This window comes from Lethenteron reissneri, chromosome 55 (assembly GCF_015708825.2).
Source record: "Lethenteron reissneri isolate LAM-NWPU_2019-01 chromosome 55, ASM1570882v1, whole genome shotgun sequence".
NCBI lineage: Eukaryota > Metazoa > Chordata > Hyperoartia > Petromyzontiformes > Petromyzontidae > Lethenteron > Lethenteron reissneri.
The window spans coordinates 5,823,118-5,838,214 of record NC_083833.1 but is presented as its reverse complement, the minus strand read 5'-3'; the positions used below and the strand labels follow the sequence as shown (position 1 = coordinate 5,838,214).

At 52.9% G+C, this 15,097-nt stretch overlaps 1 protein-coding gene across 1 annotated transcript in view; it reads right to left on the bottom strand.

Moving 5' to 3' along the window:
• Positions 1–2,383: 2,383 nt before the first annotated feature.
• The window catches only part of LOC133356780 (WASH complex subunit 1-like), a 107,521-nt gene continuing 94,807 nt past the window's right edge, over positions 2,384–15,097 (bottom strand). Inside the window, exons 9-10 of the mRNA XM_061574448.1 lie at positions 9,420–9,488; positions 2,384–3,154 (exon numbers count right to left, since the gene is read on the bottom strand). Coding sequence (XP_061430432.1) covers positions 2,979–3,154; positions 9,420–9,488 — 245 coding nt within the window. The 3' untranslated portion in view covers positions 2,384–2,978. The remainder of the gene's footprint in view (positions 3,155–9,419; positions 9,489–15,097) is intronic.

Sequence of the window (15,097 nt, the reverse complement as noted above, 5' to 3'; positions counted from 1 at the left end):
CCCTTCAATTTCGAGTTGACGTGGAAGATGCGAACCCCATTCACTGCGGTTGGCATTTCAAGCTTGAGCCACGCAAACCCACCCCCGGTGGTCCTCGGCAAACGCACGGCCAAGCAAAAGCGGGGTAAAGTTCCAGGCAAGGTCGGCGTACGTCGAATGGACTACGAGCGGTCGGTCCCTCCGGTAACGCTTTTATTCCGCTAATTTCTAACTTGCACGTAAGAGGCCTTGCAACACCTCTAACAGGGATGGTTTACGTTGCGGCAATCGCAAAGGGCGTTCGCGCACGAACGCGCCCGCAATTCGGGGCACTCCTCCCTTCGTAAACGAATAAAAGCAACGATTTACAAACCGTGTAACGCGCGCGGCGTTCCAAATCGTTAACGCGCATTAAGTTGGTCACAACGTGCGTTTATTGCTCGATAATTACAGCGAAGGTCCGAACGTGGCGATTGGGCGGCTGCGATCGCGTTCGAGTACATCATGGTGCTGGTGACGATCGCTGGTAACGATCGCTGGTGAAACTCGCCGTCCGCGCACTTGTGAGTGGGTGCGCGTGCGTGTGCCAATCATCGGCAGTGTTGCAGTTAGCGCTAAGCTACGAACCCGGCGGCACGAGTTCGATTCCCGCTCACGGCCAACACCCGTGGCGATTATCTGAACCGGTCCTAGGTCTCCCCTAGGTCGACTCGGCCTCAAATGAGTATCTGGTGCGGTGTGTTAACATCGCCGCCAGGGAGACAAAGGACGGTCAGGCGTTGTGTTGGCCACCCACCCCCTCGTGTGCCGTGCCGGCCTTCATAGGTGCTCGCTAACAGCACTTGCCCCAACAGTCTGTTAAGGCTATACAGGAGATCTTTGTCTTTGTGTGTGTCCGTGTGTGAATGCGCGGACGAGTGACAGCCGTAGCCCCTGTATGGCAGCTTGCTCGGGCCGCGTTGACCGGTATATTTGCATATGAAGAACAAAACACAACACGTTACGTATGCACGTTGGACTTCTTGAGTGTCGCACGTAACCAACGGTGCTGATCGAGGCGTGTGCGTTCGCGAATAAATTTGCAAAGGAAAATTTACCGAGCACCCGCGTAATGATTTATATTTTTTGTACTTCATCCCAATTTTATCCCGATTGTGCTTTCGGCGGTTCTATCCGGGAACAACTCCTGACATCCCATCAGGGGGCAGTACTTTCCCGCCGCCCTGCAACAGAAAGTGCGGTCGGTCGCATCGCAACAAAACCGATGTATTATGTATTTAATTCTTAAGAGCTGGAAATGCAGACCAATTAAATGCAGAACAAAAATGTAATGTCTTCTTGGTTCTTTCGGTAAAGTCACGTAGAATGGAAATAATAAAATACATTTTTTTCTTTGGTTCTTTCGGTAAAGTCAAGTATAAAGATAAAATAATAAATTAAATTAATCTTTATACGTAACTTTACCGAAATAACCAAAGAATAATTCCTGCAGTCACGAAAGCTCCAAATTAAGTTTGATACATTTTTTTTTTATTATTTCAATTCTACGTGACTTTACCGAAAGAACCAAAAAGATGAATCCCTGCAGTCACGAAAGCTTTAAATCAAAATTTAATGTGTTGGGGTTTTTCTTTTGCGTTCTGCAGTCATTGGTGAATGGGCTAAGACGATCAACCAGTGGTGAACCCTGGATTCGAAGCCAGGATCGCAGCTGTGCCAGATGAGTTGGTCCGAGCTCCGAGTCGCCCGGCCCCGCCTCATCGGAGGCGACATTTGAATCCTTAGGGCAATTAGTTGAAGGCGGATCAGAACCAGATTATCAAATAACCCAGCGACTAAAAGTCGGCTGCAGTGCAATAGGCAAACTGAATTAGGTAATGAAAAGGATCATGAATCTTCCTCGAGAATCCACCGTTTAAATCAGTCCACATTTTCAGCCATGGCGTAGATCAAGAAACACCGACGATGACAAGAGAGATGGATGGAACACGAGCTAAATCATGCGCAAATCGCGGAGACGGTCGCCCGCATTTATGCCGGGTGGCGAAAATGAGAAAAAAGAAACACGGATCAGGTATCGAACGCAAATCAAGAGATATCGCATCGACCTACTGATGAAAGCTGTGGGCATGGTCGAGAAGAGTGGCCTTCATCTAGCAGTGGATATACATTGGCTCACAGTGATGATGACGACGATGACGTTGATGATGCTTGATTTGAAGCTTTCGTGACTGCAAGGATTCATATTCTTAGGTTTTTTCGGTAAAGTCACGTAGGTAAAAATTAAAATTAATAAAAGTAAAATAAAATAAAAATCACGTTTCGGAGGCAACACAAGCTTCCACCTGAAGACGGAAGCTTGTGTTGCCTCCGAAACGTCGTGATTTTTATTTTATTTTACTTTTATTAATTTTGATTTTAAATTTTTACCTACGTGACTTAACCGAAAAAACCCAAGAATATGTCGATGATGCCGATGATGATGTCGGCACGAACGCGGCTTTGTCGAGGCGGCAGTGCCAATTGGGTGCTTTAAACGTAAGACTGCGCAGGAAGCACGGCTGCGGGATCTACGCCGTCCGCAGGAACTCTGCGCACCACAGCATCCAATCGTTCTCCGCGACACCGGGGGGCGAGAACAGCAGCTTCAAAAGCCTCGCGCGGAGACGAGCGGCAGAGGTGCAATATCACACCCCCCCCCCCCCACCCCCGAAACTAAGCGGCGCCCTCACAGGCATCGGAAATCAATGAGCAGCCCGGCGGATTTCCCGCTCGGGGGCCCACCTGCGCGCGGAAAGTGCTCCTCCACTTTTAATGTTTGGCCGTCGCGAGCCGACAAAAGCTTTCGCCGCCCCCCCCTCCTCCTCCCGTTCGATTGGATACGCCGCGGCAACGTGGGGGGGTGCGAAGGTGGCGGGATTATCCGGCGTGCCGCCCATCACCCGGTAAGATCCCGGTGTGGGGGGGGGGGGGTGTGGGTGGTGCAGGGGGGTGCAGTCTCAGTCAGCCCAGTCCTCCTCGCCGCCACCGCCGCCTCCGGGACTGCCGCTCCCCCCCGCGACGGCCGGAGGGGGCGGGATGGCGTCGGCCATGCGGGCAAATGCCCCGGACGACGACGACGACGACCCCGCGGCCGTCGAGGCATCCCCGCCACTCGCCTTGGAGCCCGAGATGCCTGCACGGGGGGAGGGCACGGGGGGAGAGGGCACGGGGGGAGAGGGCACGGGGGGGAGGGGTCACGGGGGGGAGGGGCATGGGGGGAGGGGCACGGGGGGAGAGGGCACGGGGGCAGAGGGGCACGTGAGTTCAGGGGGCCGACGGAGCCTGCTCCTCCGCCCCGCTCGCTCGAACAACGGCGTGTCGCGGCCCGGTGACGATCCGCTGCTCGTAGTCACGGTGGCCGTCGAGGTACGGTATAACAATGGGTGTCGCTGCACAGCCCAGCAAGTAGGCTGTTTAGACGAAGATCGGCACGGGTAGAAGTGGTGCGGGGCAGACGGGGAGAGGGTCGAGAGCGTCGCAGGCGAACGACCACGGTGCACTCGGTGGTCAAGGGGATCGTAAGAGCGCGACAAATGAGAGGAGTTGGGGCAGAAGACGGGGAGGGGTGGGTGGGGGGGGCAGCAGGGAAGATCAGTGGGGATCACGGGAGGAGGGTGCGTAGGAAAGGGGACGACAAACAGAGCGGCTAGCATGACGCAGGCCTCGCACCGGACACTGCACTACGCTGCACTACGCTGCACTACGCTGCACTACGCTGCACTACACTGCGCTACGCTGCCCCCGGGAGGAACAACCTCAAGTCATCCGGTGTACCCTCGCGGTAAACCGCGCGGGTTTGCGGGCTTACATGGCGCGCAATTTCAAAGCGCTTCACGACGGCGTTGCAATTACGACGGCGTCGCACGTCCACCCCCCCCAACCCACCCGAAAACCGAAACGGAGACAGCCGCATCACCGCCACGTCCCGTTCCCAATCTGCCGCGCGAAAAGGCGCTTCGCCCTCCACAAGGACTGGCGCAAAAGTGGGGGGGTGGGTGGTTCGGTGGGTGGGTGGTTCGGTGGGTGGTTCTGTGGGTGGTGGGTGGGTGGTTCGGCGAGTGGTGGGTGGGTGGTTCGGCGAGTGGTGGGTGGGTGGTTCGGCGAGTGGTGGGTGGGTGGTTCCGTGGGTGGTGGGTGGGTGGTTCGGTGGGTGGTGGGTGGGTGATTCGGTGGGTGGTGGGCGGGTGGTTCGGCGAGTGGTGGGTGGGTGGTTCGGTGGGTGGTGGGCGGGTGGTTCGGTGGGTGGTGGGTGGGTGATTCGGTGGTGGGTGGGTGGTTCGGTGGGTGGTGGGTGGTTCGGTGGGTGGTGGGCGGGTGGTTCGGTGGGTGGTGGGCGGGTGGTTCGGTGGGTGGTGGGTGGGTGATTCGGTGGTGGGTGGGTGGTTCGGTGGGTGGTGGGTGGGTGATTCGGTGGTGGGTGGGTGGTTCGGTGGGTGGTGGGCGGGTGGTTCGGTGGGTGGTGGGCGGGTGGTTCGGTGGGTGGTGGGTGGGTGATTCGGTGGTGGGCGGGTGGTTCGGTGGGTGGTGGGTGGGTGATTCGGTGGGTGGTGGGTGGGTGGTTCGGTGGGTGGTGGGTGGGTGGTTCGGTGGTGGCTGGGTGGTTCGGTGGGTGGTGGGTGGGTGGTTCGGTGGGTGGTGGGTGGGTGATTCGGTGGGTGGTGGGCGGGTGGTTCGGTGGGTGGTGGGTGGGTGAATCGGTGGGTGGTGGGCGGGTGGTTCGGTGGGTGGTGGGTGGGTGGTTCGGTGGGTGGTGGGCGGGTGGTTCGGTGGGTGGTGGGTGGGTGGTTCGGTGGTGGGTGGGTGGTTCGGTGGTGGGTGGGTGGTTCGGTGGGTGGTGGGTGGTTCGGTGGGTGGTGGGTGGGTGGTTCGGTGGGTGGTGGGCGGGTGGTTCGGTGGGTGGTGGGTGGGTGATTCGGTGGGTGGTGGGCGGGTGGTTCTGTGGGTGGTGGGTGGGTGATTCGGTGGGTGGTGGGCGGGTGGTTCGGTGGGTGGTGGGTGGGTGGTTCGGTGGGTGGGTGGTTCGGTGGGTGGTGGGCGGGTGGTTCGGTGGGTGGTGGGTGGGTGGTTCGGTGGTGGGTGGGTGGTTCGGTGGGTGGTGGGTGGGTGGTTCGGTGGGTGGTGGGTGGGTGGTGGGTGGGTGGTGGGTGGGTGGTTCGGTGGGTGGTGGATGGGTGGTTCGGTGGGTGGTTCGGTGGGTGGTGGGTGGGTGGTTCGGTGGGTGGTGGATGGGTGGTTCGGTGGGTGGTTCGGTGGGTGGGGAATTGTGGGTGACCGGGGCTCGTGAATAAAACATGAGGTGTGAGCGAGCGCGCTGGAAAGTTTTTGCCGTCACCACCGTCACCGCCGTCACCGCCGGGGAATAAGAAAGCGGCGAGCGGAGGCGACGGAGCGTGCCGAGTGGCCGTTATGTAAGCGCGCGGATTAGTCCGTAACGGCGTGGCGGAGTGCCGACGATAAAATTATAATGCGAGATTCAATTGGATTTTACAAAACGAGGAGGAGGAGGAGGAGGTTATTTAGATGGGATTGCTCTGGGCTCTGGGTGCCCCCATGCCGGCGGATTGGTTCGCTCATTCCCGACCGCTCGCACCTCAAGCGCATGGATCCCAACGACAAAATACGCACTGGAAGAGGCGGCGTGCGTACGTACGTAGAAGTTCTTTGGCGCGGTACGTAGCCAGCCGTGCTAATCCAAGGTGCGGGGGAAGGACAACAAACTAAACACAAAGAGCAGTTGGTAAGAAATGAGTTTTCAATCTCGATTTGAAAAGCGCACAGCGCTCTCGGTGGCTTCCCAATATCGCGCGTGAAAGTGCAGGGGGGGAGTCAATCTAACAAGTGCGTTCATTTTCACACGCAAAGTGAAAAAGATCCCCCCCCCCCATGTAGCTCCTGACAAGCTTTATCGGGCTGTTTGTGAACGCCTCTGAAGGCTGCGATGGCACAAGACGGGGTGGGTGGCCAGCACCACGTCCGGCAGCCTTTGCCTCCCCAGTGGCGATGTTTACTACACGCCGCACCAGGTGCTCATTTGAGCGGGAGTCGACCTAGGGGAGGCCCATTTTCACAAAGACATACTCTAAGCCAGTGGTCCCCAACCTTTTTGGCACCAGAGACCGGTTTCGTGGAAGACAATTTTTTCACGGACCGGGAGGTGGGGGGGGTCATCATTGGGTCACAGCGACGTTTGTTTTTTACTCATTTTGGCTAGGGCTCACAGCTTGTGGCATTACCAACACTGTGACTGGACTGTGACAAGTGCGCAGTGCGGGAAAGAAGCGCGGACGGAAGTGGTAAATAATAAAATAATGGGGGCGGGCCACGCACGGACTCACCGCTCCCCTACTGTTGTGCGGCCCGGTTCCTAACAACCGGGGGTTGGGGACCCCTGCTCTAAAGGCATGTTTCAAAATGCGGAGGAAAAAAACCAGAGGACCCGGAGAAAAATCCACGCGACCACAGGGAGAACATGCCAACACCAAATGTACAGCAGGCGTCGGGGTCGGGATCGAACCCATGGCCTCCTGTACACCAGGCGAGGTGGTTAACACTTCGGCATCGTTACACAGGGTGGCAGCCGCGATTGTAATGGCGCGCGCGTAGTCACCGGGGAATTGGGTTTTAAAACAAATAACGATCATCTCCGTGTTTCTAAATTGAGTCATGCACGGCAAATTTTGAGAAATCCCATTACGGTAATGTGTTCTTTTTCCTTAGCGTGGCCGTGTTTTTTTTTTCTTCGCGTTGGCGTTCGTGTTCTGAATTTTTTATTACGACTTCCGCGCAGGGTCAGGTTTGAGCTGATCTGGACCTCTGTGAAGAAGAGCTTCATGGGCCATACGTGAGGAGGACACGTGGCACAGTTTGGCGCCGGCTGTCGTCGCTGCGGTCGTGTCGCTAGAGTTCTCTGCGGTGAATAACAATGTCTTCGGAAACGACGGCGCCGCCACTACGCCTCTCAAAATAAAATGAACGCCGTGCCGCTCGCTCGTGCCGAGGTTCAGGAGGCGAACGGCGACACCGACACCCTGCGACGACTTGCAGACTTCTCGGAACGGGAAAGGGTGAATGGGGGGCACACGTTGGGACGTTTGCAATCGTCATCTGGTCCAACACCATGTGAGACTAGGCTCTAAGGAAAGCTGTCTCGGGTGTGGACCAATCAACTTCAAGGACAGTGCATACATTATCAGAGTTGTGTTTTTTGTTTGCATTATGACTGCAGGTATTATGGTCTATGTAAACATGACTCCTTGTAAAAAAGGTGTCAGTTTTGTTGCCAGATAGAAGGGTAAAAAAGCAATTATCATATTTTTTTACTGGCAAATGAGGTTCCAATGGTGTAAATGCTTACCCCGAGCTCTCATACTCTGATGGTGCATTGTCTTTGAGTTGTGCGCCTTTTGGCGTCATCTGGTCCAACCCATGCGAGACTAGGCTCTAAGGAAAGCTGTCTCGGGTGTGGACCAATCAACTTCAAGGACAGTGCATACATTATCAGAGTTGTGTTTTTTGTTTGCATTATGCTGCAGGTATTGTGGTCTATGTAACATGACTCCTTGTAAAAAAGGTGTTCAGTTTTGTTTGCCAGATAGAAGGGTAAAAACAATATCTATTTTTACTGCAAGGAGTCCAATGGTGTAAATGCTTACCCCGTAGCTCTCTACTGATGTGCATTGTCTTTGAGTTGTGCGCCTTTTGGCGTCATCTGGTCCAACCCATGCGAGACTAGGCTCTAAGGAAAGCTGTCTCGGGTGTGGACCAATCAACTTCAAGGACAGTGCATACATTATCAGAGTTGTGTTTTTTGTTTGCATTATGACTGCAGGTATTGTGGTCTATGTAAACATGACTCCTTGTAAAAAAAGGTGTCAGTTTTGTTGCCAGATAGAAGGGTAAAAAAAACAATTATCGTGAGAGTTTGTCGCGGCTGCATCTTTCGGCAATTGCGCGCGTTCAGCGCGGTATCAGAATCAGAATCTTGACTTCGACTGGAGGCATCTGATGAGCTATGAAGCTTTTTTTTTCCACAGATGACCACTATGAGATCACACATCACACCGAAACTCAAATCCCTCCACTGGCTCCCAACCCAATCTGGGATTAAGTTCAAGATGGCACCACTCACCGTTCTCAGTATCCCCTCCAGAATCGCCCCGACTTAACTCTCCCCTCTCACCTCGCTCTAATCCCTTCCTCGCACTCTCCTACGTCTCCCCTCTCGTCTCGTATAATTACGATCCATCCCTAGCACCACAACATGTTGGGTGAGGGAACCTCAGCGGTTCACTCCAAAATGGCATTTTAAAATATCCGTGTCATTTCCCCCAAATTAATTCCCGATTGCGCTATGGGCATCACTGCACGGCACGAGAACGGTGCACGGAAGCGGATACCACAGAGCTGCCTCTGAAACCCCTTTCAACTTGACCTCTGGTCGACAAAGGGGCAGGGGGGGGTGGAGGTACTTTCCCACCCGCACGATACAACCAACATTGATAGTCTTAATTGTTGAACTTTTTTCTTCGTGGTTCTTTCGGTAAAGTCACCAGAGGTGGGACAAAGTCATTGTTATGCAAGTCCAAGTCGAGTCTGAAGTCATCAAATTCATGACTCGAGTCTGACTCGAGTCCAAGTCACATGACTCGAGTCCACACCTCAGAGGTGGGACAAAGTCATTGTTATGCAAGTCCAAGTCGAGTCTGAAGTCATCAAATTCATGACTCGAGTCTGACTCGAGTCCAAGTCACATGACTCGAGTCCACACCTCAGAGGTGGGACAAAGTCATTGTTATGCAAGTCCAAGTCGAGTCTGAAGTCATCAAATTCATGACTCGAGTCTGACTCGAGTCCAAGTCACATGACTCGAGTCCACACCTCTGAAAGTCACGTAGAAAGGGAAATAATAAAATAAATAAAATAAAACATAAAATAATTCTCACGACGTGTCGGCCACAACGCAAGCAGCCGTCCGCAGGTGAAGAACAGGTCTGGACGGAAAGACAGCATCTGAATGAAACACCACCAGGCTTGGAAGCGTATATTTAAGCTGGGTTGTTGAACTTTTTTCGCTCCGTACGTAGCCAAACGTGCTCATCGGGGGTGAGGGCGAGACCTGGACTCGATCCCATTTGAGCTCGGCATCAAATTTGGCGCGACGGATTTTTTTGCGCACGCGTTGGTGTGACCGGTCCCGGTCGATCGCCAACTCACTCGCGGCGCTTGAGAACCCCGTCGAAGTACGTGCAGTGGGCTGAAGAAGCACGGATTTGACCCCAGGACTCTGCCCTCTGAGCCACCCAATCACGCTCTTCTCCAGTGCCACGGTGAGCCGCTTGCCGGCTGATTGGTCGGGAGAGGGGGAGGGTAGCTCTCGCATCGCTCGCTCGCTCGCTCACCTTTACGACGCAATTGGAGCTTGTTAAAGAGGTCGGACATCAGGTCACCTCCCGCCGCCACGCCAGACGCTGCACACGGCAGGCATATGCACACATGGACACACACAAACATCCCCCCGCAGAGCTTTTAACAGACTGCTGGGGCAAGCGCTGTCAGCGAGCAGCTATGAAGGCCGGCACGGCACACGAAGGGGGTTGGTGGCCAGCAACACTCGTGACCTCCTTTGCTTCCCGAGTGGCGATGTTTACACATCGCACCAGAGTCGACCTAGGGGAGGCCCAGGACTTGTTCCGCACAGACCCGATGGACACACAGACAAAGACAAAAGATCCCCCGTGTCACATTAACAGATTATCGGGGCTGCTAGCGAGCACCTATGACAGACATACACACACAAAAACCGATGAGCCCTGTGCAGTGGTCACCACTGGAATAAGGTGACTGCCAAATAACAGAGAGACAGAGAGCCAGTGAGAGATACGAGACATACAGCGAGAGAGCCAGCGAGAGAGACAGACAGAGAGAAAGAGAGAGAGAGCCAGTAAGAGATACGAGACAGACAGAGAGACAGTGAGAGATGCTTGCAGGTGGCCGTCACGGCCCACTACCCTCATTTTGGCGACGGTGCCCGCCACGCATGCAGTACCCAGAAACCTCCACCAAGCGGCAGCAGCGGCCCGGCTTCGTGACAAACCTCTCTCTCTTTCTAGCCCTCTTGCTCTTTCTCGCTATCTCGCCCTCTCTCTCTCACTCTCTCTCTTGCGCTCTCGCTCTCTCACTCTCTATCTCACTATCTCGCTCTCTCTCGCACGCTCTCTCTCTCTTGAGCTCTATCTCGCTCTCTCTCTCTCGCTTCGGGCGCGTTCAGCGCCACGATCCAACGCGATCGAGCGCAGGTGGCGCGCTTCCGCACGAGCTCGACGACAACGACGCCGCCGCCGCGCCCTTCGCCAGTGTCAACGCGCCGTCGCGAGCCGTTGGTGACGACGTTTTAAAATCGGTCGAGGGCCACTGTTCGTATGTCTCCTCCGCGACACCCTCGGGGTGAAACTCGCAAATCTCGCTCAGTGAACGCCGACGACCGGGATGTGCTCCTCGTCAACGCTTTGCCGACAGTCCGAGCAAAGGGCCCTCCCCGTTCGTCTTGTTGCCTGGGCCCGCCCCGGGCTGCCGAGATTGATGTTCGCTGGCCTGAGCTGCGGCGGCCAGAGAGAGGGACTGCGGGGGGCATGACACCACGAGTAAGATGAGCCAACAGTAAAGAGGCAAAACGCTGCGTGGCTCTTCGCACCTTATCCGTAATGGCCTGGCAAGAAAATCGTACAGGAAGTCCGCGCCGAGGAAGGGGATGGGAGAGATGGAAGCAGCTCGCGTGAAGGTCCTGGGTGGATTGTCACGTTGCCGGATCGCGGGAGACGGCCGGTGGCTTGACAGGTGGCTTCATTCGGCAGTAGCTAGCTCGTGGCCGACGACGATGATTATGATGATGACAATGATGATGATGACGATGGCAAAGATGAGCGATTCATTCCCGGTCTCTCCCGGGCGTTTCGACGAGTTGTCCCGATTCAGGGTTGCTATTAGATTCAAGGTTCGATGAAAATGTTTTGCTACGTTGCGATAAAAGTAGCAGCGGACACTCTCGTGGTGCAGAAAATAAGAGAGGGGTGGAGCGGTGGGGCAGTGGCCACCCACAAGCATGGCAATGGAGGTGAAGAGGCAGGAGTTAGAGGTGCAGCCCTGCAATGGCTTGCTCGAGCCACCGCTGGTAGAAGGGCCAGCAGTGGCATTGAAGGAGCCATACTGTTTTGTTCTTTTGGTAAAGTCACGTAGGTGAAAATAAATAAATAAAATGAAAAAAAAAATAGAAATAACTACATTTTGTCCTCACCTGATGACGGACGCTTGTGTTGCGCCCGAAACGTCGTGATTTAATTAAGTTTTTTCTATTTTTATTCTTTATTTTTATTCTTATCTTTTATTTTAAAAAAATATTTTCTTTTTTTTTTCACCTACGTGACTTTACCGAAAGAACCAAACAGTATGGATCCTTGCAGTCACAAAAACTTCAAATCTAGAATTGAAGGAACCTTCGTAACAAACAAACAAAAAGAGCCTTGAGACTTGACGAATCTCTCCCGGATAGACAATCTGCATCATCATCATCATCACGATCCACGGGCAGATAGCCAGGAGGTGTCCCACTGCACATTTCATCATTTATCTTCTTGGTTCTTTCGGTAAAGTCACGTAGAAGGAAAATAATAAAGTAATAAAATAAAATATAATAAAATCATTCTCACGACGTTTCGGCCACAACGCAAGCAGCCGTCCTCAGGTGGAGAACAGGTCTGTCGAGAAGACAGTCTGAATGGCACGCCCCAGGCTTGGAGCGACTATTTAAGCTGGGATGGAGGGGTGAAGAGCGTCTTGACAAAATAATTTCCATATCAATAGGAATTTAGCATATTTATGGTAAATGCAGATATGCGATTAGTACTACTTGTGAAGTGCGTAGGAGGTTTGGCGAGGGGTATAAAGTCATTATGCCCGTGCATTATGCAGGATTAGCAGTATCAAAGGGAGGGAGTAAGGTTAGAATTAATAAAGGGAAGGAATGTTAATAATATAAAATTTCATCTTTTGTTTCCACTTTCCTCCGTCTTGCGCCAATATGCTCAGGTGGTGACACATCTTTCTGGCACAAGCCATTTCTCTGCCATGTCTTTCTTCTCTTTCCCGCACAACGCCACTTTACAGTGAGGGAAATAAGTATTTGATCCCCTGCTCCTAATCTCAGCTCGTTGCCTGTATAAAAGACATCTGGGAGCCAGAAATCTTTCTGATTGAGAGGGGGTCAAATACTTATTTCCCTCTTTAAAATGCAAATCAATTTATACAATTTTTGACATGCGTTTTTCTGGATTTTGTTGTTGTTATTCTGTCTCTCACTGTTCAAATAAACCTACCATTAAAATTATAGACTGATAATTTCTTTGTCAGTGGCCAAACGTACAAAATCAGCAGGGGATCAAATATTTTTTTCCCTCACTGCTGTTGCCCATCACACACACACGTGCCCAAACAAACGATATCTTTGCAGCAGCCTCGCGTTCAGACGCTCCATACACCAGAGGTGCGTTCCCCCCGTCAGCGTTGGCTCGGATGTACTATTATTCTTTTCCAACGTGCCATCTCTGCTAATTATACCTGACCCGGCCCCCACCTGTGTCTCTAGGACAGACAGCGCGCAAATTAGGAAAATCTCTTAACAAGACGGGACCAGGAGCCATCTGTCGTGCCGGGGAGAAACCGACAGGGGGGGGGCATACCGCGTGTTTTCTGGAATGCAAAATAAAAGTGTGAAATAAAACTGGCACGTAATTTGATTCGCGTCAAATGCTGGCGTTGAGGGAGCGTGCCAAGCCCCGCCTGCGCCGTCGATCAACGCGTCGTGAATGAAGCGACGCTTGAATTCAATAACCGAATACACTGCTCAACAACAACAACAAAAAACATTTTTTTCTGGCCTCGACTTTTGCAGCTGTTTTAGACTAATTTCAGGGTGCCGATTCCAAATCTGATCTCAGATTTGCTCTATCACATCTCATTCTTATGCTATCGGCATACCCCATTTTCATTGATTTTACCCGAAATTCACTCTGTCATTTATGATTGCAAGTTGTTGCGAGTCAGTGACTGATTTAGTGTTAAAATATGGTGCTGTATGTTTAGGATAGTGCGTTTATAATATAATTTTATGTAGACATCCACATTAATTCAATATTTTTCTTCTGCAGTTTTTATTGAAAATGCAATATTTAAATATCTCAAAAACCTGATGTGATAGACAAAAAAAACTGATGCCAGATTTGGAATCAGCACCCCAAAATTACCTTAAAACCGTTGGAATACCTTATGCCAGAAAAAGTGTGTTGACCAGTGATATCACCGCAGCAACGCTTATAAAAATTATTTCATAGTCGTACAAAAAACTCATTACGCGCTCTGTGCGTGCGTGGACGTTTTCGCGGCCCTTTTGCAAATCCACCGCCAGATGACGGCCTCTGTGCCCACGCCGTGCGGGTCGTGGGGGTGAGTCAACCTCGACAGGCTTGCCAGTAAGGGCTGAGCCTGGATTGCCGGTGTGCTGTACTAGTGTAGTGCCATAAGAGGAGAGGGGCTGCTGGGGGCTCTGGGACCCTAGACAGATAAGCCCTCGGCGCCAAGCGCTGAGATCCCAGACAACCCAGACAGTTAAGCCCCTTGGCGCCACCAACGGGGGGGGCTGTGTGTGCTCTGTGGGATATCTGGGGGTGCACACAACCCCACCCCTCGTTGGGGACGAGGTATAAAAGGGCAGCTCCCTGGCCGATCGGGGCCAGTCGCAGCTCAAGACCCAAGACCCGCCAGCCAGCCAGCTTAGGACCCTGGACTCCCTCGTCCCGCTTGTCCTTGTAAGGGCCGGGACGCTGTGAGGGCCAGTGGTGGGACTCTGGGACTCCCGGCTCTACGTCCTTGTAAGGGCGAGTTCCGAGGAAGCCAGAGTCCAGACCCGCACCTTGGCTGGGACGGGTCAGGTAGCCTCCCCTAGGGTAATTGTAGCCGGAGGACCCCAGAGCGTATCTAGGCTGTGTACCTAGGCTGTGTACCTAGGCTGTGTACCTAGGCTGTAACAGAGTATCAGGACTGTTGGAGTGTTGTATTGTAATAAAGAAGTTACCTCTACAAGTGTCTCCAGAACCCATTACACTGTAACGAATTGGCCACGTTCTTGACTTAAAGCTTTCGTGACTGCAGGAATTCATATCCTTTTGGTCTTTCGGTAAAGTCACGTAGATAGGTTCAAAGAAAAAAACAGAAACTACGACGTTTCGATCGCAACTTCGTAGTTTTTGTTCTGTTCTTTTAACCATTCTACGTGACTTTACCCAAAGACCCAAAGGATACGGCCACATTCTGTTTACATAACACAACCCTACTGATTGGCTATCGGGTGGTGGCGGGTTTAACGACACATATTACCCAAACAAAAACTACATTACAGATGATATTGGTTGTGAAAACCTACTACAGTAGGTGTTAAACTGAAGGTTGGCGAAGGTGGGGGAGGTTTGGGGAGAGTAGACGCGGGAGCATAGAAGTACAGGGCAACTATGGATTTTGTTGCGTGTGCCCCGCTGATACCCACCACCGAGTCCCGGCAGCCCCTCTCTCGCAAGCCGTGAATGGTGGTCGCCCATCCAAGGGCAATCCAGGCTCAAGCCTGCTTAGCTTGGCCTCCGAGCTCTGACAAAATCGGGCGCATTGCGCACCTACGATTGGCACGGCTGGCTACGTACGGTGCGAAAGAAGTTCAACATGCATACAGGTGCGCTTCTACGGCCGTCTGGAACGCTCTTCCTTCCGATATTAGCAAGCCACTGGAGTTATGCACTTTGAAATCATCGGAATTTTAAAACTCATTTATTTACAAGTGCTCTTTGTGTTTAGTTTTCTGTGCTTCGCCCCCCCCCCCAACACACGTCCGGATGGTTACGTAGAGTGCGAAAGAAGTTCAGCATACACATTCTAGTTTGACACGTAGGCTTTCGCGACCAATATTATTCGTAAAAAAAAACGTTGATTATGAATACACATTCTAGGTGATACTGCAGCAATGGGTTGGCGGCAATGA